Source organism: Salvia splendens, chromosome 2, assembly GCF_004379255.2.
Source record: "Salvia splendens isolate huo1 chromosome 2, SspV2, whole genome shotgun sequence".
Taxonomy (NCBI): domain Eukaryota; kingdom Viridiplantae; phylum Streptophyta; class Magnoliopsida; order Lamiales; family Lamiaceae; genus Salvia; species Salvia splendens.
The window spans coordinates 7,496,034-7,518,811 of NC_056033.1; the positions used below are offsets into that span (position 1 = coordinate 7,496,034).

Below are 22,778 nucleotides of genomic sequence, written 5' to 3' on the forward strand. Positions count from 1 at the left end.
TTTTGGCTTAATTGAGTTGCAAACAAGAAACATCTCCTAAGGTTGCCGACGAGGCTGATCTCGCGCTCAACCGCCCCTTTTTTGCCGTCCAAGTCACGACCCAACGTTAGGCGCTCGACAACGACGACATCTCGTTTCTTGATTTTGTGTGGAAATCGACGTTAAGGATTTAGGTCCTTAACAACTGGTGCTTTCATTGATCCAGGAGGAGATGCCTCGCCAGAGCTTCTGCTTTCAACTCTCTCTGTTGCTTCGTGGTTCCCACCTTGAGGACAAGGTGGATTTTAACTGTGGGGGAGTTGATACGAGTCCTTTAGTTTAGATATATTTTATCTTCCATATCTTTTGTTTAGTTATCTTTTGATTCATAGTATCTTTTTGTATTTTGTTTTCTTGTTCCCTAAGCTAGTATTCTAGTATTATAAATAGGGCTACGTTGTTATCGTTTTATTCATTCAATCACTATATGAAATTATCGTTCTTTTGGCTCAATTGAGTTGCAAACAAGAAACATCTCCTAAGGTTGCCGACGAGGCTGATCTCGCGCTCAACCGCCCCTTTTTTGCCGTCCAAGTCACGACCCAACGTTAGGCGCTCGACAACGACGACATCTCGTTTCTTGATTTTGTGTGGAAATCGACGTTAAGGATTTAGGTCCTTAACAAAAATGTTAATTATGCTAACTTTGGCCCACAAAAGAAATTGCCATCGAACTTCCTTGCTTATGTCATGCATGCCTACGTCATCATCAAGACACCTATATTTATATAAATCATTGGTTAAACATCCACGTATAATTTTACAATTTAGGCAAAGAAATTCGCCGTGAAATAATTGCATACATATCCAAAGGTGATAGTTTTTTCAACTGAATTTATATATCGCTTGCGGGGCATATCATAACCCTAAATTATTTCACATATATTTATCTCTCTTCTTAACTCCTCCTATATAAACACCAAAAATAAATACAAAGATCATCACACTTTCTCCCCTCGCGTGCTTTCCTCGTTGATCATCACATTCAACTAACCCCTTTTAATTTACTTCACCTCCTCCTATACATAAACTGAGAAACCCTCAATTATTTTTCAAAATGGAATGCCGTACATTCGAGATAACCCTAATCTCCGCCAACAACCTGGAGAAGCTGACGTGGCTGCTGCGGATGAAGGTCTACGCCACGATCTCGATCTGCGGCGCCACGGAGGTCCAGAGGCGGACGCCGACGGACCGGCACGGCGGCTCCAATCCGGCTTGGAACTTCACGGCGAGGTACAACCTGAACGAGCAGATGGTACAACACTTCAACACCATGCTTGTCGTGAAGCTCTTCAGCCGGAGGCGCCTCGCCTGCGACCTCTACGTCGGAGAGGTTCACACCTCGCTCAAGGAGCTCTTCGACGTCGCGGCCGCCGCCTGTGGCAGCGCGGTTCTGACCTTACCGGTGCAGATCGGGAGTGCTAATTCGCAGGGGGCGGTTAGGTTTTCGTATCGATTTGGGGAGAGTGTTTCCATTGATAAGATGCTGTTGGCTGAGAGCCTTGCAGGCTGGTCGCAGTGCTAATACTTTCTTCCCTTTTTTTTTCCTTTGATTTTGTTTGTTTTTTTTGTTTTTTGTTTTTGTATATATATGTGTGTGTGCACCAATACAGATCTTGGATATGTCTATTTCACTGAGATAGCGCCTAGATCGTTATGCCTTTTGTGTGGATCGGAACTTACCTGACAAGGAATATCGCTACTTTACGACAGTTATAGTTAGGACTGCTTTTTAATGGTGGAGTTTGAATCTTAAATTTCTCTGTTACATACTGAAGTCACACTATTTGATAATTAATGTTGTGTGTTTCTCATGTTGATTTCTTGTGTTAAATTAAAATTATGGGTAATATCATTTGGTTGACCAAAGATGGGATTTATATGAATAAATTAGGTGAGAATAAAAAGACAGGCAAATGGATTGACAAGAACAGGTATCGCATACGTCTTAGCTAACAGTTAATCATAGAGTATTGTTTTCTTCCTGTTGTTTTTATAAATTTATTTACATGTTGGAGTTAAGTTATACATGTTGTAGACTTGTAGTTATAAAATATTAATGCCTCCGTTCATTATTAATTGTTCTACTATATCGTTGAAAATTTTGAAAAATCCGTTTTACGAAACAAAGCAAAATCATTTCCACATCTTTAATTCAATAATTTTCATATACGGTATATATAGTTATTAAGAGGCTATGTAGTCTGTGAGTTATAAATAGACTTGTCAATTAGACCGGGCTATGACTTATAGATTACCCTTTAATTTGGGTGATAGTGTCTGTTACTAGAGGCCCAATGAAATTATACATTGTTAAAAGAACAGGGCCCAATGTAAAAAATGCTTATTGTTTTGTTAATTGAACATATATTTTCAGGCCCATCAGAGCTCAATTAAAGTCTTGTTATGTTTGTAATATTCCTTTCGATAAGGGGTGCTTAACCGGTTCTCCGCTTCTCGGCTAACCGAAACCGACCGGTTAATTCAGCTCGGAACCGGAATATTCGGTTCCGGTTCCGATATTGGTTCCAAATTTTTTGATAAATCCGGTTCCGGTACCGACCGGTTCCTAACCGGGAATCGGATTAAATTTAAATTTAATTTTTAATTTATATTTTATAATTTCATATTAATATAACTTAATATACTATTACTATTATTCAAGTTTCTTAACCCTGTTTTGTAATTTAGGTATTGACTTATCGATATTTTTATGTGTTGGACTTTTTTAGGTATTTAATTGTTTAAATTTTTAGTTATTGGGTGATGAATATTGTTACTTTGTTAGTTTTTACTATTTGACTTATGTTTATTCGTACTTTTAGATATTTAGTTCATGAACTTTTATATTTTTAGATGTTGGATTATTTATTTTTTTGGGATTAGAATTATTTAAATTTTTATATGAGTAAAATTTTGAATTAAAATTAGATGATAAGATCGGATCTTCAGTTCCAAGCCGGAACCGGCCGGTTCTTGAATTTAGAAAATTTTGTTACCGGTTAACTGGTCAACCAGTCCGGTTCTAACCGGAACCGGCCGAATAAGTACCAGGACTACTATTAATAGTCTTCCTAGTTAAGGATACTTCCTCCGTCCCATCGAAGATGACCTTTTTTTTGTCCCAATCAAAATGACATATTACTAAGATTAGAAATACATTTATCTCAATTTTATTCTCTCTCTTACTTTACTCTCTTCACTTAACACATAAAATAAAACTTCATAAAATCTTTTGCCGCCTATGAAGGGGGTCATCTTCTTTGGGATGGATGGAATACAAGTATAATGCAAATTCAAAGATACATAAAAATTAAACCCCATTGCTTTATTTTTCAAAAAATTTATTCCAAATCTCACTTATTTTAGATCGTGCATATTATGAAAAATCATTACAAAGTTAAATCAAACAATAAGTGACATAGAATTCGAATTATCTCCATCACACACCGAATTATATAGAACTTAATTTGGACAAAAAGCGTTAGATAGCTATCGAAAAGGAAAAAGGAATTGACTTGACATAATATAGTATGATGATGAGTGTGATATATCATTCAATTTGAGGGTCCACTCGTGTCACACTTTTCGAACTCATGCTATAACCAAATATCATTACAACTTCTTTTTGTTTGAGATAATATTACAACCTTGCAACCTTATCTTGGTACTCATATCTCTATGTCCAAAATGATGCTTCACAATGTGTGTATGTGACACATTTTTTAGTAGAAATGTATGTATCCACCTTTTTTATCTCACTGATAAAATAGTCAATTTTTAATGTAAGATTATTTTCGAAAGAACCTAAATGTGTCCTTTATACGGATTAAGGATGAAGGGACTTAAATCTCTACCACACACTTTTTTCCTTTTTTCTCTGTTGTTAATTTTGTCGAAATTGTTGGAATTTATCATTAGCTCTTACTCCTAAACTGGCGTAGATGAAGACAAATTGTCAGAGGTAATTGCATGATTCGATGAATTAGAGAATGAAACGAAGAAACATTGCTGCAAAAAATATTGATAAGAAAATGAAAAATAAGAAGCAAAAGAAAATATGTTTTGACAATAAAAATAAAGCCCATATCTAACATTTTTTTTGTTCCTACCTTCTTACTTCTAAAGGTCAGTTGTATCTCAAATAAGGTATCAAGACTGAAATATATGTAATGTCAATTCAAACAATAATTGGAAGTTAAAATATGTTAATTTGATTAGAGATGGGAGAGTTGAATTAATTAATAAGTCGAGAAGAGTGGAAATGTCCACGGCGCATAGGTGCCCAAACCGAAGTAGTTAGTTTGTTTTTATCTGTTTGTTTTGAGTTTGAACTTTGAACATTATTTAATGATACAATAGTGGTAATAAACAAGAATTGAAGCCCATAATTTGGTGCTTGACTTTAACCAAACATGGCCATAATGCAGAAATGATGAGCCAATGAGTAGTACAAAACAATAGTCAAAATTCAAAATAAAAAATAAAATAAAATCTTTAGTTAGAGGGAAGTGGGATCGATTGAAACTAAACAGAAAAAGAAATTCATGCGCGACCATTAACATTTAATGGTTCAGGCTAATATACAAACAGCAAAAAGCATAAACAGTTTCAGAGAATGTTCATAAATCATAGGTATATTGTACATGAAAATTGGGCAATGATATGTACCTCACTTTGTGCTTAATTAAAATTAAAAGGGTAAATTATTAAATAAATCATTAAAGATGATCAAAGTTCGGGTTGTTGCACATTTTTCAAAAATTAAATTATTATGCACGAAGTTTGTAATTTTCACAATTATATCAATGATGTGACGTCGATATAAACCTATGAAAATGTTATGGGCCTTATGGCTATGTTAAGAGTATCAATTCCCTTCCTTAAGGTGATACATGTTTATATAGTGGGTGGCGTGTTCAAAATTTGATTATTACATAAATTGATTATTACATTATTGTGTGTTTCGTTGAAAAGAAGATGGATGAGATAATTGCAAAAATTGCAAACTTTGTAATTTAAAATTCAGAATTTAAAAGTGTGAGAGAATTTGGTCAATCTTATGTGCTTTATTTGATAATTTTCATAACTAAAATATACTACTATTGTATAATAGGCAAGGTTCAAACAAGTTAATTTAATTTGAGCATCTACGCTTTTCCAGTTACAATAATTTTATGACAGTAACTTATACTACTAGCGTTGGTTCCACGTTTCCAGCAAACTAGATAGGTTCAAAAATATAGTAAAATAAATAAGACATCGAAATTATTCTTTTATACTGAATGAATCTTTGAATGAAGATCATGATTTAAATATCTACGTAGAATATATAAAAGCTGATCGCGATAAGAAATGTTTAGTTAACATCTTTAACTGTGTATTAAAGAATTATTAGTTGGATAATGATGGAATCTTAATATGTGAAGACAAATGTACCGTTGTATAAAGCTGACTTGCCCACCCCAAATAATAACTTCACGTTTTCATGTTGCTCTTTTTATTATCTTTAACTTTTTCACTTTTCATCATCAATGTAACACTCCACATTTACTGGTTTTGCTTTTATTAAACTAACAAATTCTTTAATTCCCATTGATTAATTATACCAAAAGCTCCCAACTGTTATACATATAATAATGTCGTTTTATTAAATTTTCTCCCCGTTCATAACCCAAAATTAAATACTACTATTTTAGCAATTAATAAGATGCAAATTAAAGTAATTTTTTGTTCTATATAGTTGGGATGAAAAAATTATAAATTCAACAATACTCGGAGAATAAGAAATACAATAAACAACATATGGAAAAACTTGGCACTTAGCCACAATTCGAAATTACAAAACATTAAATATGTACAATAAAATTCAACAATAGTTAGAAAATTGAGCAAAATGCTCTAAGATCCACCATATATTAAATGCCTCTATAGATTACAACAAAACATGGCAATATAGCCTTTGGATTAAAAACATACAACTCATCCAAATTCGAATAAACTCCAACGGCTCCGGCTACGGAATCATAGTCCTCCACATTCCCCTCCGGATTCTTCTTTATCCGGCCGGCGATCACTCGGCAAACCAACATAGCCCTCTTCCCCTCATCCGCCGCCACGCAACAACTGTCATGCGCCTTTCCGCTAGTCGCAGTTGTTAATATACCTATCAAAAGATTTTTTTAAAAAAAACGGCGGTAAAAAATTGTCGCTAATAATTACTAGTATAACATTTCGTCGGTAATAAATAAATAAATACCTTTTGATGAGACTTGTGAAGTGACTTTGAAGCCATTTTTAATGATGCTGCAGACGGCGCAGGAGGGGATGGAGTTGCACAAATTGGAGGAGCCGTTGAGGCCGAGCGAGCACATCAGAGTGGTGCAGTGGAAGCGGAGGAGCTCGTTGCCGTCGGCTGCGCAGCGCGGGTGCTTCTTGGGGAGGCGGCCGGCTTTGGCCTTGATGGTGTCTCTATACTCTTCAAATTTGGATATGGTCTTGGGGGTATTTTGGACTTTTAATATGCGATCAATCTTGCAAACTGGGATGTTCTTCTTCAGCCAGCTTGATTGGAATATGATCTCCACTATGTTCTTGCTTGTGTCTTCACCTCCCAGTTCACACACTGTTCAATTCATATTTTTATTAAAATTAGAATTTTCTATAATTTTGTGCCATTTCTTGATAAGCCCATCACACACTTTTACTCCATATTAATGAAATTTTGGGAAGAGTGAAACGGATGAGAAATTGTGGAATTATGACCCTATCTTCGAAGACTACTTTAGGAGACAACAACCCAATCACAATTCTCTTTTATTTTTACAATAATAAAATATCAATTATATAAGCAGAAACTACGATAGTAGTAATATGGAGTAATAAAATAAGCATGGAAAATAGGGCCAATTTTAAATAAGCATTTGGGAAATTCCAATCTGTACACATTGTGAAGAACTACTAGGCATTGAAATACTCACACCGCATAAATTGTAGAAACAACTTTGACTCCAAAATTAAAATTTGAAAATCTTCACAAAATTTAAAACCTAACTCAACTTAACATCGCAATTAACCAAGGAGAAAGACAAGAGAATTAATGAGTCGTTCTAGCTATTTCCATATAGCAAAATAATACTAGATGCATGTAGATATCAACCATATCATCCATTTTTAGACTATTACTCCCTTATACATAAATTTGGCTACTATTTTGTATTTTAATGTACATGACTATAAATATATATATAAAAAAAAAGTAAAATTACCAGCATGCCTAACAGCTTGATGCAGCTCCAAATTCTCAGGCTTCATGAAAACCTGGCCACATTGTGGGCAAGAAGAGATGGTATTCCTCAAGGAAGGATCTCTTGTCATGCCGAGAACGGGATCGACCACCATCCGGCACTCGTAGCAGCCGGAGAGCTTCCTAAACGGCATGCTCCTGAAGGATCCGGAGACGGAGGGGGAGGCCGAGGGGGCTGTGAGGAAGGAAGAGGACGAGGATGAAGAGGAGTTAATGGTGGTAGTGGCTTTCATTGATCTAGTAGTTGAGGCCTCACTGCTCCCTGAGGAGGAGAGATGGGCGGCGGCCCTCTTCTTGTTGGGAGATGAAGAGATGAGTATCTCTGGCTTCTGCATGCTGCAGAGGGAGCCTGAGCATTTCAGCTTCGTCTTGCATTGCTTCTTGTTTGTTTCGTCTGTTGTTGTTGTTGTTGTTGATGATGATGTTGTGTCTAGTTGTTTGGGGTGTTTCTTGGATTTGGGGGTGTCTTGAGGTTGTTGTTGGAGGTGTACCAGGTTCTGGTGGTGTTGTACCTGGAGGTACTTGCAGGTGAAGAGGCTTCGAACAGCTGCCCATGAATGGGGTTTTTCTTGGAATTGTTTGGGTTTTGGGATTCTGGGGTTTCTGCTTTTGGCCATTGTAGGAGGGGTTTTGGGAAGATCTTGGTGTGGAGTTTTAATTTGTGTGTTTTTTATGTGTGAGAAGATTCAAGAAAATGAGTACAAACATGAACTTTTACAGAAGGTGGAAGGGTAAATGAGGGAGATGAGGAGTTGGTGCTATCTTCTCTTCTCTCTGTGTTGTTTGTTTGTGTGTGTGTGTGTTTGCATAGTGCATTGGTTTTTATGTGTACAATTCTGTACCAGGAATTGTTGGGAAATGTTTACCTCATTGTGGAATGGAACTAAGTTAATAATTTTAAAAGATCTTGTATAGAATATATTAGAGCGTAGTTTGAATATGTGCTGACATCGAGAATATTTAAAATTTTAGAATCCGGTTAAAGATTATTAAGCTCAAGTGCTACTTTGGAAAATTTGGAAAAGTGGAATAAAAATGTCCATTACTCCGAAGCAATTCAAGGGGCTTTATTAGAGTTTAACAAGTGATACACTTAAAGTTACGATGTCATTCAATATACGTGGCATGCATGGATGATACAATAACACAAGTTTCAACATCGTATGATTGGTAAAAGAGGATATGCAATTAACTAAGCTGAAATATGAGTTCTAATTAAAATTCAGAAAATATATGTTCATCATCTTAAATTATTGTGTATTTGGCTCACCTCTTGGTTTGTTTATTTTTATTTTTAATTTTATTTTTTATGGAATGTTAACTTCCTAGTAACTACTAGTACTACTTGCAAAAATATGTTTGCTACAATTCTTGGTTTGGTCTTTAGAAGTAACTTTTATCCATGATTAATTTTTGTTCCTTCATATGTTTATGCATAAGTCCATGCCATTATTTATGTATATTCACTAAATAAATAATCTACCTTTATTTTCTGTAAAAGGAAAAAGAGAACTACAATAATATAAAGGATGGGGAAGGGGGACACTGAGGGAGGCATCATATACTAACTGACAAAGAGAGCATGTGTAAATTATTAAATAGAGACTGTTGTGGAAGGAATCTCTCATTTCTTTAATCAATAGAATAAATTAACTGTCACAGCCAAAGACAGAATTATTTAATTATGAGCTAATTAATTGCAATGTCTTATGGCCTAATGTAGGACATCCGGATAACTAGGAAATACAACTTTTGGGGTAGTTTCTCATAATATTCACATCTGCATCTTTTTGTACCTCACATTTGTGAGTTCAAAAAGCTATATATGATAAACCTGCAAATATGTTTTTTAACCAAACCACTTTTTGATACTTTTGTGAGTACATATAAATGAGCTAATATTCTTAACATTTGAAAATTAAGTTCATTTTGACCTCAAAAGGTTCATTTTAAACATAAGGTTAATTTGGGTTTAATTGACGAGTGAAACTGCACAGTTAATCCATGTGACCGATGTCAAATTCGATAACATTTAATTACATGTACCCCAAAGTCGTACATACTGTGCTTCTAATTAATATCTCATATTTTAAGATTGTCTTCTAATTTTCGAAAAATTATAGTATAATGTCATTATTTGGTTGAATAGTTAAAAAAGGTAGTGGGACACAAGCTTAATTAGAATATCTAGAACTAAGAGCATTGCTAAGAACAAGAAAAGCACTAATTACCTCATAATTAATGGAACTTTGAATTAAAAAGCTGGTTTGATTCCTTATGCCTCAAAATCATATTAAAGCCCATATGTTGTGGAATAAAATCTTGTACTTTTATTATCAAAATGTAATTAGATGTTGATTCTACTTAGTTAGATACTTACACAGTACTCGGAACAATTAACAGAATATGGGGAGTGGATTCGGAACTTAATCATTAAAAGTCACTTTAATTTAAAGATAGTCACGTATTTTGATATTTACTTTATGTTTTTCCCATTTATATAAGCTTTTTTAATGGTTTCCATTGTTTGTGATGTGTAAATCTACCATATACATGTTTCATATAAGCCAATTAAAAATTGGATTTTGCCAAATATTTACTATTTCTCGATTTATGCGCGTCATTCTTTTGCCAAATATTTACTAAAGCAAGAACTAGGATCTAAAAAGGTTGGAGAGGGGGAAAGGCTCTGAATATGCAAGCCTGGTATTGATTGAGACAAATAGCTGAAATAATCTCTAAAATAATCACGGTCTACTTTCATGAATCATGAATATATCTACCCAAAAGGCCCATATTACTAAAGCATGCACAAAGGACAGAGGAGGCGACAAACATAATGCACAATTGATTTCAACATAAAAAGTTTTATGTTAGTCGTGCAACTACAGTTATATAAACGCATCACGCGTGCAAGAAACAGACGACTGAAATCCTGGCACGGATGAGGTTAAGAAGAATTTATGGCACTTAATGATACAGAATCATACAGCAAAATTTCATGTACATGATTAATGTTTGGGATAGTGAGTGTGTTTGGGTTTAGTTTCATACATGACTGTGAGCAGTGCAGCTGATATTCATGTTCGTTTGCAGTAGATATTACATCCAGATCCTGCTGTGAGAATAGTAACTGCATTAGAGAAGGCGAACATGACTTTTTTTTTTATCATAGTTGTTTGAGATTTTCAAGAATAGTTACAGTGCAAGAAAGGTGATAAACACCAAGTGCACAGAGTCGAGCAATAGTTACTTAAACATGTATTTCAAGAAAATTGAATGGAGAAAACGGAATACCTTTAATCAAATGCGTAGGGGTCGTCTACATAAGGATTCAAAGATCCTTCAGTGAACAAATCGCCTATGTTGGAAGGTTTTGGAGGGAGTCCTTCTTTGCCTCTCTAGATCACATTAAAAACTAGTATTAACAACAGGCCAACATAATTCCAGAAATGATTTTTTTTTGTGTTTTAGGGAAGACTTCTTGAGTATAAGTTGAAAAATGCAGACATATATGGTTTTCATATTGCTTGATCATAGGTGTACACAGTATATACATATCATCAGGTGGATCAACAGGTTTTTTTTGTTATCCATGAACTTGGTTGAAATCAAGAACAATAACTAACAGAACACTTGCCTGGATAACAGCTTTGGGAGTCTTTGCCGTTGGTGTGTCTTTCTTCCTTTGCTTCCTTGGATCCTGCTGTACAGCAAAATGAAGAATTCAGTCATAACCGTCTTCTTGTCTAAAGCAACATCAGAACTGATTAGTATTGAATGATTGAATAACTACTGACCCCAAACATGACTGTACTTTTGGTCTTTCTTCGCTTTGTAATTGTTCTACCATTTGATGTTTCGATTTCATATTCATGGTGAGTCACCTGCTAATTGCGAGGTGCAAGCATTACAGATATGTTAGCATCATAAGTTCCCTCAAAAGTAAGTGTTTTCTTTGATCTTGTTATTCCTGAAGATATAGTGATTGAAAAACTCATGTGCACAGAAAAAGATAAGAGAAAATGTGAATAGTTCACCCATTTATCAGCAAATCTGAAAGTAACTTGTAGTAAAATCCTCACCTTCCTACTATGTTTAGGCAGATTATTCACATTCTCGGCCTTTTTCAACGTGTTTGAAACGGGAGTTTGGGTTTCCTTTGAGGTGAAGTGAAACAGAAAATAAATTTCAAATGAACGTGAATACTCCACAAGAACTTTCATATCAGTGAAACAAGACAAATCAAATGTTAATTTAAATTAGGAGACACCTTTTCATCAACTTCTGCTCTGTCAAGAGACTGCTGAATTCTTTTGTTGCTTTCTTTGTTTCTCATCTTAGAAGTTATGGAGTAGTTCTGCATGATATTCACTTCATCAAATAATCTCGTCTATATGCAAGTATAAGCTCATGAACAAAGGGGCAGAAACAATCGCAGGTAGAATTTCGTAGCAACTTACACAAAATATTCGGACAATGACTATTAAGTGATAGTTAGATAATAATAATACAGTATCAGGTATTTATATCATTCAGATAGTGGAAACTTTATGCAACAAATATGAATTAATAAGAGCCATTATACATCAAAACAGGACAGAGAAGAAAGAAATAAAATTAAACTCAGATAATGTCATTATACAAGATAACTTTTCTGTATCTTATACAATTCACAATTTTCAACTTCGAACTTGCATTGATTTGATCAGAATTCTGATTTTACAGATTCGGAATGAGAAACTGTCATCCAAGACAATCCAATTGTGGGATGCCCTGGATCTGACATGTTACTTGTTGTGGTAATCATGATCTGTTATTCTCAAAATTAGCAGACATAATCAACCAATTGACCATATAGAAAAGATAGCACATACCATATTTTGTGGGAAATTTGCTCCTGCCTGATCTAAGCCCGATGTTCAATGGAATTACTAAATCATAAGGTTATGTGTCATGATTTCTACCATTAAGCATTCATGCTATGTAAAAGGGAGCTCTTTCTATTACTGTAGGGGTGGAGGGTAGTAATGTTATTAGGCAGACCTCTTTTTAGAAGTCACTTCTTGGTCCTCCTGTGGATTGTCACCCATTACTTTCCACTGCAACTGCATTAAAGTCCTCTGCCTCTCTTCCTAAGTTTATAGAGGACATCATTAGTGTTGTAGTAAAAGTACAGATGGAATCAAAGAATTCACCTTCTCCTCTTGAATGTCCAACTCCTCCTCCAGTCTTTTGCACTCATCTTCATGCTCGCATCTCAAAGCTCTTAACTGAGCCTCATGCTCAGACCTAAGCATTTTTCTTTTCTGCTAGGAATAGATATTAAGATACATGATACCACATTCTCAAAAATAGCACTATAAAGGAAGATATTTAATGGATGATATACCTCTCTTAACTCAGCTTCGGCATGAAGTTCAGTGCGCCTTAGTTCTTCAGTATGCTTAGATGTGAGGAGTGTTTCTCGTTTAGCATGTTCCTTGTGAATGTTGCTGACCTGTAGCGAAAATTCAACAGTCATCTCAGCACAAGAGACATATTTGTGCTCTGTGCATCATAGCAGAAACAAAACCAAAATATGGTGTATGAAAGCACGGAATAAAATGTTCATAATGTAGGTATTTCCATAAACTGAATAAAAATTCTTATGTCATGGATTGCTCTTAATTTACAGAACACCCATGATCAATCAAGCATGCTATTTGCTTAAAGTCTAGTGTAGAAAAAAAGGTGCTTGAAATTACTAAAAGGTTAGTGAAAGAGTTAACAAGGAAGAGAATTATATATTTAAATATTCTTTACAAACCTACAGCGATTAAACAACACAGCCTCAAAGAAGAGCAATATAGAGAAATGGTGGGTATAATGAATTTAACTTTGTAAATGTATAACTATAGAGGTAATTTTCGGCTATGTTACAGAATGTGGTGAACTAGAGGACTAATGGTATTAGAATCATTGGTTCACAAACTTGAAAACCTTTAATTAAATAGGACTGAGTGCTTACTGCTGCAGCATGTTCTTCCTGCACTTGCAGCAAACGTTGCCGAGATTCTTCTTTGATTTCCTCAACTTTTTGCTCACATCTTTTTTCCAAATCTTGGATTATTTTATCTGCCTGAAAATTGATAGAATAATTTTTTTTATAAAAAAATGAATCAGAGATGCTAAACCGCATAACAGAAAAGTAACAAAGTGAACCTTTTCTTTCTCAAGATTAACAGTCTCCAGCTTCTCCACCTCATACTTCATCCGTATATCATTAATAGCCTGATCAGATTCCAACATATAGTCATTTTCATGTATCTATAAACCAACAAGGATATGCATAACCTTTAGAAGTTAAATAGTGAAGGAAAAGAGCGATGACGTGATCATTTCTTTGAGAGATTTCTTTCAGATGCTTTGATAGTTCTAAATGTTTGCTTTCAAACATATGATTATATTCCTTTTTGGCCTCCTGAAGCTTACTTTCTGTGTCAGCCAGGGAAGCCATAACCTTAAAACAGAAGACCAGTAGTTACAGACCCATCAAAGACACAGCTGTACAAATTTTTTATCAGAGAAACTAATTGAAGAATACCTCCGCTTTCTGGTTACCAATCTGTTCCTCTCTTGTCTTGAGTTCCACAAGAAGCTGCTCCTTTTCCTCTACCGTGTTCTCAAGCTCTTTCACTCTTTCCTCGAGTAAATGTGTATTTTCTTCTCGCTTCTCAACCTCCTTCTGCAAAACATCACTTTCTTCTTGCTTCTTCAGGATTTCTGTGTTTAGTCCATCTATAAGACCTTTGCTGCTTAGTTCTAACTCGGAAAGTTTCATTGATAAATCTTGCAGCATGACAAAAAAAAATTCAACCTATGCCACATTCAGTTACACAAAAGACCAAAATTTAGTAGATGAGCTTATACCACTTTTTCTTCTGATATTCTACAGTTCTCTGAAGAAACCCTAAGGTTATCCTCCAATTTAAGTATCGAAACATGCATCTCACTCTGCTTAGAAACAAGAGCTGCTTCAGACTCCAATTTCTGAATTTTCTCTTCTGCTAAGCGGCATTCTTCAGCATGCTGTACCATTGAAAATTCCTGCTCTTTCTGAAGCTCAAGAATTTTATTTTTCAATTCATGATTATCTAAGTGTAAAGCATTTTTCTCAGAAACAGCACTAGCACACTGGTCGTTTATCTGATCAAACTTTCTTTGAGCACACTTAGAGACAAGGTCTTTCTCCTGCTGAGCCAACTTCGAGCATGAATCAAATAAAGCATTTAACTGAATGAAATTTTCTGAAAATGCCAGGCTTTTCCTCTCCAGTTCTTTGAACTTCTCAACAAGCATAGTCACAAATTCTTCTAGATTCTTGACCTCCAGGAGTGCAAGTTGCAATCTGTCAGAAAAATCATCTCTGCTGGACAACAGGTCCTTGTTTTCTCTCTCCAATTTATACCTCTTCTTTCTGCGTCACTTTAAGCTTCGCATTTTCCGATTTGCAATTTCTCTTCCAGTACAGATATTTGCTCCGTCAGTTTCTTGAGCTTAGAATTCTACATTTTAGGATATCAAAAGATACTTCAAAAAATCCTGCAGTCCATTAACTTGGATCTCAGTATTTGGTTTGAATACTATAGAAGAGACTGTGCATACAAGAATATTATAGGATGATTAAATCTAGAAACAATTCGTATAAGCATATGCACGACCATCTAATACTGATATATGCACATCAAGTATATGCATGAACATCAAATATTGATATACGCGCATCATTAAAATAATAAAAAAATTTGAAAAATGATAGGAATTGTAATGCGTAGAGAAGTTAACAACAGACATATACGTTTGTTCTCATATTACCGCCAATTCAAGGTCAGTTCTCGCAGAAGCTTGCTCTCTGACCAATTTTTCTGGAGAAAGATGAGAAATCAGACAATTTATCAAAATCCTCATAAAATCGGTAAAATCTGCCGAGCAATGAAGAAATTCAACGAAAGGCCAGTACAACCTGCTGTGAGCTTCAGATTGGCAAAACTGCCCGTAGAAACAGACTCTGGAGTTCCAAGGGAAGCATTTGGCATAATCTTCTTGTTCGAAGCTCTGGAACTAGATCCAGACAAAGATTTGAACTGTTCCAGGCTTCTAATGCCTGACAAGCCTAGAAGTCTACTCATTGTGAAGTCACCAACGAAATCCACAGCACAACGCCAAAGCGATCTCAAACCTTCACATTCCACAATTCTAACATTTCAATCGGAATATATAACGGAAACAATCACTTAGAGCAGTAATTTAATGAATCAAGTAACAGAGACGAGAGGAAATACGATAGAGAAACTTCGTTTGCAATGGTAATAAAAAATCGAACCTATAGAGAATCAGGTTTTTTACCTCTGCAGTGAACAAAAACCCTAAGAATCCAAACCGAAGAGCGTCCTCGCCGAGAGGATTTTTTGCAGGAGCAGAGATGAGAAACGACGATCCAAATGAATTTGGCGCCAAGCAACTGGTATTTATAGGCACCGCGCACCTATGTTGTGGCATTCGTCGTAAAATAATTTTTTTATTTTCTAGTATTTCTCAAAACTAAAACTTTAACTTCGTAGCATCTCCAGTGGTTCTGGACATGCAATAGTCCTCTCATAACCTTGCCACTGCCACATCAGCAGCACTAAAATCCTCTTGCCACATCATCTAGACATGCAACTGGACATGCAATAGCCCAGCCACATCACTCAATTATGAAAAACAAACAATTAACAATCACACAAAATACGGAATTAAATATACGACACATATACGCGAAAATATACTATTTTCATTTAAATTAAAAAGTACATTTAAAAAAATTACATAATTTTAAATAAAAACTAAAGCCTTGCAATTCTCCTCGCACACAACTCTTTAATTAAATCCTTTTGGAGTCGAATATGAGCATCCGTTTGACGCATGTCGGCATGTGCTTGGAGGAGGGCTTCTTCATCGTGAGGTACCCCACCTCGTACGTTGGCGGCGGCGACACCGTGGCTTGGACCTGCTTCATTATCGTCGTTGGCCCAATTAGTCAGTTGTACACCTTCATCTTCCACAATCATGTTGTGCATGATAATACATGCGTACATTATATCAGCAATGCAGTCGACATTCCACAAACGCGTTGGTCCCTTAACTGCAGCCCATCGAGCCTGAAGCACACCAAATGCACGCTCCACGTCCTTTCGCGCCGACTCCTGCCGCGTCGCAAAGTAGGCCTTCTTCGCATCTGATGAGCACCGGATCGTCTTCACAAAGACGGGCCACCTAGGGTATACCCATCCGCCAAGTAGTAGCTCATATCATGCTGGTTGCCGTTGGCGACAAAACTGATGGCCGGACCGACGCCCTGGCACTACTCGTTGAAAAGGGGCGACGAGTTGAGGACGTTTAGGTCGTTGTTCGAACCGGCTATCCCAAAATACGCATGTCGAATCTACAGCCGGTAATCAGCTACGGCCTCGAGGATCATCGTGGGATTCTTTCCCTTGTAGCCGGTCGTGTAGAACCCCTTCTAGGCAGCGGGACAGTTCTTCCACTCCCAATGCATACAATCTATGCTGCCTAACATTCCCAGGAACCCATGCTGATCCCCGTGCATCCGCAGCAGATCCCGGCAATCTTCGGGGGTAGGCTTTCGGAGATACTGATCACCGAATACTTCAATCACGCCCTGACAGAAATACTTCATACATTCAATGGTAGTCGTCTCACCGATGTGGAGGTATTCGTCCCACATGTCTGCCGAAGTCCCGTAGGCCAACTGCCTAATTGCCGCAGTGCACTTTTGAATAGGGGTGTGGCCAGGTCTGCCAGCCGCATCGTGCCTGAAGCGGAAATACAGATATCGATGCTCCAAAGCGTTAACAATATGCATAAACAAGTCCCGCCTCATCCTAAAACGACGCCTGAAATGGTTGGCGTTAAAACGCGGCTCCTCTGCGAAGTAATCTGTGAACAGGCGCTGATGTGCAGCTACATGATCACGATCAACCACTTCTCGACGGTGGACAACTGGTCGTGGGCGAGGCACCGCCGGCTGCATATAACTCTACAGCCATCGATCAACCTCACGTCTCGTATAGGTATCTAGCTCTTCGTTCATCATACGCTCGTACTCATCAGCATCCCCACCACGGCCACCACCACTACCACTGGCATTACTCATTTCTCGTTGTTGATCTTGTACAGAAATTAAGATAGAGAGAGTACTCGTTAAAACAAGTGGTGCGAATGAAAATGACGTCCAAAGCGCGTATGTATAGTGTTTCGAAAAATTAAAAAAAAAAATTAAAAATCTGATCAGCGTGAGAATCGGCGTGCCGGTGCCGACGCCGCCATTGGAGATGCTCTCATAGATCATCCGTCATCCGTAATTAAAGAACTATATTAATTGGATTAATTCATTAGAATTTATAAATATTCAAATAATATTACTACATTCCGCCTAAATTTAATTATTCAAAATTAGAATCTGTTAATTAACAAAAGATTTAGTTCTCAGTGTGCCTCTTTTCCAATATCAAATGCACTTTAGTTAATCGAAAATATGTAGATTTTACTTTTTTTCTAAAACGAGTAAATAAATTTAAATTTAAAAGCCAAACTACGAAGAATTCGAATATGAGGCCTTCATTAACCTATGATCCCATTAACGCTAGTTTTAACTATTAATAGTACACTTTGTAGGCATTACAGAGACTTCTGTAGGAGCTCACACGTATGATGTGCACGCAATTAATTAAACAGATTAATACTAACTATGATGATTAAATTTTAATTATAGTAATTTAGTATACTTAATAAGTAAGATGTATAGTTGCCGGTAAATTGTATCGTTTAAGAGTAGCTGTAGATGATGCGGGTGCCATCAGTTACCATTAGTTACAGATATTAGTATATTAATAGGGATTATAGGTTTTAATTAGTGTCTATAAAATCTTGTCTACTGCATCTATTGGCTACTACAAGAGCAACAAAATCGAGTCCTTTTATTTAGAATTTTTGTTTCTTTTCCTTTCTTTTTTAACAATAAATACATTTCAAAATTATGTATAAATAGGAAAATGGATTATAGAAGGTGAGGCCTTTACATTTGGCGTTCGCTACTGGGATTATAGCATAAAAACCATAAATCAACAGCCAAAAGGGGTATGTATGTAACTATACAACAACTAATAGCAATGTAAACCAATAACGAAACAAAATCTTACAGAATATTTTCTATCTAATCCAGATTGTTAATATAGGGATGCAAAATATAAATATTTTGAGCATATACTATTATAATCAAGATTTCAGTAAACAGTAAGTAGGAAAATGAAGGCAAATCTCTCAAGGGTAGAGCCTAGACAACAGAGTATCGGCCAGGTTGCGCTGAGCCTGGAAGCGATGAAGCTTGGTTTGTGATCTCCTCCAAGACCCTCTTGAGATCTGCCTTTGCCCTTTTGACAGACTGCTCCGTCGGGCCCTCAATAAACAAGTATAATTTCCTCTCTCCCGGCCCTGCAATCTTCCCCGGCGGGTAGTACTGGCCTCGAGTCGTGATGGCTGCTCCCGTCCATTCCGATATCGGACCCAGGGTTTCCTTGTGTGTCACCTTCCAACGGGCGTTCTGAGGGAAGTCATTTATCTCCAGCTCTGCTTCATAGTGTTCAGGCATCGAGTCTGCCTGAATCTTTGCCAAGTTATGCTGCAGATTCATGAGCGCTGCCAGAGCTGCTGCTTTGGCTGCTGCATCGTTGCCGCCCGTAGGAAGCCCACCTCCGGGGATTACAGCAGATGCCGCAATACCACCATTTTGAAAGAGCTGCCCAGACGTCATGGGAGCTGTTACTGAAGCAGCAGCACTTGCTTTGGTAGCAGAAGCCAAAGCTTGAGCAAGTGCAGCTTGGTGAGACATGTCACCACCTGCTTTTCTAATCCCTTCGTCTTCATCGTCCGAATCTGATTTATCCTCCTCAAAACCATACTCCTTCGCCTGAGCTTTCTTTGCGGCTCGCCTGGCTTCATCCTCCTCTTCGTTAAATTTGAAACCAGTACCACCGTAGCCAGTCCCATGGGCTTGCTCAAGCCCTTGATTCACCTTGGCCATGAAGCCATCAGCTAAGGCCTTGAGGTCTTCGGGCACACTCTGTTCCGATAATTCTAAGGCTTTCACTAGATCAGGTCCGTATCTTGCATCTTCCTCTGAGATAAATGTGATAGCACACCCCTTTTTACCAGCTCGGCCAGTTCTACCAACACGATGGACATAGTCTTCGTAATGGTTAGGGACATCAAAATTAACGACTAGTTCAAGATCTTTGACATCTAAACCTCTAGCAGCAATACTTGTGGCAATCAATATATTGCAAACATTACTCTTAAAATCAGCTAATGTGGATTCACGATCTGTTTGATCCTTTCCCCCATGAAGTGATACACACGGATATCCAGATTTAAGTAAATCCTTAAACAGTGCATCGCACTTCTCTTGTGTATGGACAAAAATTAGTATCTTCCCCTTCTCATACCATTCTCCAAGTAGTTCCAAGAGTCTAAGGAACCTATCACTCTCAGGCCTAACCTCAACCAGTTGGGTAATGTCCTTGTTCACAACACTCCTACCACCTACCTGAAGTTCAACAGGTTTATTCAATACTTTACGAGCCAAAATCTCAACTTGGCGAGGGAAAGTAGCAGAAAATAGCACAGTTTGCCGATCAGGTCTTGTATTTTGGACGATTCTTGTTATTTGAGGCTCAAAACCCATATCAAACATCCGATCAGCCTCATCCATGACCAAGTAAGTGACACGACGCAGATTAGTAATTTTACCACCACTAGTACATAATATATCAATCATTCTACCTGGGGTGCAAACAACAATCTCAGCCCCTCGCTTCAGTTCACTAATCTGCTGAGCAACCCCAGAACCTCCATACACAGGCACACAGCTGAGGCCGAAAGCCTTTGTGAATTTCTTTATATCACTATGGATTTGCTGGACAAGCTCCCTTGTCGGAGCCATAATAAGCCCGATAGGCCCATCACCTGACATCAGAGGAGGCTGATCCTTAATGTGTCGCAGCATGGGCAGGACAAAGGCTAAGGTTTTCCCAGATCCAGTTTTTGCAATACCTATGCAGTCCCGACCACTCATAATTACGGGCAAGGCTTGCGCTTGAATCGGCATTGGCTTCTCATAATTGAGCTTCTTAATAGTATCCAAAATTTTAGTAGCTAATCCTGTATGATGCCAGGCTTTGACTGGTTTAGGCACGTCCTTTCCATGTATCTTCAATTCAAGTTGTTTCCTATGTGCAGCCACTTCTTCAGATGTCATCTTTGAAATTTCTTTCACTTCAATGTAGAAATTCTTACGGAAGGGGGGATAATCAATCTTCGAATGGTCAACTATTGAAAGCTTCTCTACTTTTGTTTTCTTCACCCGTTTCATGAATTCTTCATCATCTTCCTCCTCTGAAGAATCTTCCTCATTTTCAACTTCTCCATAGTCTGAATCAGAGTTATCTCCAGGAATAATTCTTCCCATATATCTGTTCTTCCCCTTTTTAGTGTTCTCGGAGTTCATTTTACCATTTTTTTCAACTAATTCAGGACCAGAGTCATTTGAAGCAGACGGCACAATATTGTTTAGTTTCTCAACTTCAGGCAAAACCATAGAATTCATAAACGCATCTAAGGGGTCAATTTCTTCATCATCAACAGCATTGTCTCCAACACTTTGCATGGAAGGAGCTGCCTCATTCGCAGAGTCTACAGACATGTCCTCCGCAACAGGCTTCATAGTTGCATCCTCGTCCTCATCTACATCCATCGTTTCTCTTTCCTGAGGACCAGCTTCTTCATCATCAGATTCCCCTTCCAGTGTCCAAGTCTTTCCCGATTCAGGTTCATGAGTAACAGGCACCCCATGTTTTTCTATCTCAGATTCCTCCTTCTTCCTTCTCAGCTCTTGCCACTCCTGAACTCTTCTTCTCCTTTTTTCCATCTCATCGTCCAATCTCTGTTGCTCTTCAGCTAAATCTTGTTCCCAACTCTTTTCCTTCTTATCTTCTGAATCTACATTTCCCTTCTTCCGTGAACTATTATTGTCTTCGCTGTCATCCCTATGTCGGATGGCCTTACTATTTTGTTCTGAATCCCTAGTTTGATGATCCTCCTCTTTCTTGCGCCTTTTCCTCTCATGGTCCTTAACATCATCATCACTACTGTGTGACCTATCCCTGTCTCGGCGTTTTTCCTTTTCATGTTTCCTCTCCCTGTCTTTCCTTTCTCCCTCTCTGTCCCTGGTCTTTTCCCTTCTCTCCCTCTCTCTGCCTTTAGCCTTGTCCCTAGGCCTCTCATCATCATGGTTCCTCCCTCTCTCCTGTTCTTGTTCCTTGTCATGGCGCTTAGACTTGTGTTTTTCTTTGTCCCTGTACTTGTCATCAACACTCTTCTCTCTCTCGTGGCGACTATCACGGTCTCTGTTCCTCTCCCTGTTCTTGTGCCTCTCCCCATTCCGCTCCTTTTCACGTTTAACTTCTTTGTCCCTGTACTTGTCATCAACACTCTTCTCTCTCTCGTGGCGACTGTCACGGTCCCTGTTCTTGTGCCTCTCCCCATTCCTCTCTTTTTCACGCTTACGATCCTCTCTATGCTGATTTGCTTTCACTTCGTCTGTTTCGGAGCCATCCCTTCTAGACTTGCTTTTCGGTTCTTCCATGGATATTGGTGGGAATAGCTTGAATACGATGAACCTCTGAGAAATTGAGGGAATAGCTATATCTTAAAAGTCCTCAATCCATAATACACATATATACAAAGCCAAGTGCATCCATGTTTTTGGTCAAAATTCACAAATTTGCAAATTTAATTATTCCAAATTTGAGATCCATAAATTCCAGTTTAGAAAATTTGAGCAAGCTTAGGCACATCTCATTACAAAATCCAAGAGAGATTGCACTTAGAATAATAAGAAGAAGAAGAAGCATCGGTGAGGAAGAAGTTAACCTGATGAACAAATAGAATTAGGGCTTCTTGATGTTGTTGAGCTGAGGCTGATAAGAAGGCGCAACGAGCACGAGTCCACGACGGCAGCGACGGGGAGCTGAAGTGCTAGTCTGTCGACCGAGAATAATGAAGATAATGGGCTGAGGCGGCGGTAGTGGTGGTGGATTGGTGGGTTTAGCCGGAAAATTGAGGAGAAATTTAGAGAGGGGGAAACGTGAGGGATGCAATTATTTATTACAGTATTTACTTTTAGGTCTTGTTTTTTCTTTATTTTAGTGGGCCAATTTTAATTTAACAGTAGCATTGTTGGGCATTTCGAAGATGGATTATTGTCAAATCAATTCTAATTCTTCTTTCCTCTTTCTTCTTTTTAACATGTGAAATAAAAGTGTTTAGATTT

The 22,778-nt window shown here is 37.5% G+C and overlaps 4 protein-coding genes across 4 annotated transcripts; 1 reads left to right on the forward strand and 3 right to left on the reverse strand.

Moving 5' to 3' along the window:
• Window positions 1-1,096: 1,096 nt before the first annotated feature.
• LOC121772429 (protein SRC2-like) lies at window positions 1,097-1,567 on the forward strand. Its single transcript, XM_042169540.1, has one exon. The coding sequence runs from the start codon at window positions 1,097-1,099 to the stop codon at window positions 1,565-1,567; it is 471 nt and encodes a 156-aa protein (XP_042025474.1).
• Window positions 1,568-5,825: 4,258 nt separating this feature from the next.
• Window positions 5,826-8,187, reverse strand: LOC121768963. The gene is made up of 3 exons (XM_042165587.1): window positions 7,311-8,187; window positions 6,302-6,667; window positions 5,826-6,208 (listed from the first exon to the last, which is right to left on the reverse strand). The coding sequence occupies exons 1-3, from the start codon at window positions 7,963-7,965 to the stop codon at window positions 5,961-5,963; spliced, it is 1,269 nt and encodes a 422-aa protein (XP_042021521.1). The 5' UTR covers window positions 7,966-8,187; the 3' UTR covers window positions 5,826-5,960.
• A 2,012-nt stretch (window positions 8,188-10,199) lies between these two features.
• On the reverse strand, window positions 10,200-15,054 carry LOC121772434 (synaptonemal complex protein 1-like). The gene is made up of 15 exons (XM_042169551.1): window positions 14,996-15,054; window positions 14,264-14,807; window positions 13,935-14,207; window positions 13,722-13,850; window positions 13,553-13,621; window positions 13,359-13,469; window positions 12,741-12,848; window positions 12,547-12,657; window positions 12,391-12,483; window positions 11,622-11,708; window positions 11,434-11,508; window positions 11,149-11,235; window positions 10,989-11,051; window positions 10,646-10,749; window positions 10,200-10,466 (listed from the first exon to the last, which is right to left on the reverse strand). The coding sequence occupies exons 1-14, from the start codon at window positions 15,052-15,054 to the stop codon at window positions 10,648-10,650; spliced, it is 1,911 nt and encodes a 636-aa protein (XP_042025485.1). The 3' UTR covers window positions 10,200-10,466; window positions 10,646-10,647.
• A 3,484-nt stretch (window positions 15,055-18,538) lies between these two features.
• Window positions 18,539-22,610, reverse strand: LOC121786445 (DEAD-box ATP-dependent RNA helicase 42-like). The gene is made up of 2 exons (XM_042185093.1): window positions 22,379-22,610; window positions 18,539-22,127 (listed from the first exon to the last, which is right to left on the reverse strand). Exon 2 carries the CDS (start codon window positions 22,089-22,091, stop codon window positions 18,726-18,728), a length of 3,366 nt encoding a protein of 1,121 aa, XP_042041027.1. The 5' UTR covers window positions 22,092-22,127; window positions 22,379-22,610; the 3' UTR covers window positions 18,539-18,725.
• Between the last annotated feature and the right edge of the window lie 168 nt (window positions 22,611-22,778).

Coding starts and splice junctions, on each gene's coding strand:
- LOC121772429 (XM_042169540.1), top strand. CDS start 1,097: ATGGAATGCCGTACATTCGAGATAACCCTAATCTCCGCCAACAACCTG.
- LOC121768963 (XM_042165587.1), bottom strand. CDS start 7,965: ATGGCCAAAAGCAGAAACCCCAGAATCCCAAAACCCAAACAATTCCAA. Junction 6,668..7,310: donor TCAAGCTGTTAGGCATGCTG/GTAATTTTACTT, acceptor TGAATTGAACAG/TGTGTGAACTGGGAGGTGAA. Junction 6,209..6,301: donor TTCACAAGTCTCATCAAAAG/GTATTTATTTAT, acceptor ATCTTTTGATAG/GTATATTAACAACTGCGACT.
- LOC121772434 (XM_042169551.1), bottom strand. CDS start 15,054: ATGGTCGTGCATATGCTTATACGAATTGTTTCTAGATTTAATCATCCT. Junction 13,851..13,934: donor TTGGTAACCAGAAAGCGGAG/GTATTCTTCAAT, acceptor TTCTGTTTTAAG/GTTATGGCTTCCCTGGCTGA. Junction 11,709..12,390: donor TGACTTCTAAAAAGAGGTCT/GCCTAATAACAT, acceptor AATATCATGCAG/AACTACTCCATAACTTCTAA.
- LOC121786445 (XM_042185093.1), bottom strand. CDS start 22,091: ATGGAAGAACCGAAAAGCAAGTCTAGAAGGGATGGCTCCGAAACAGAC.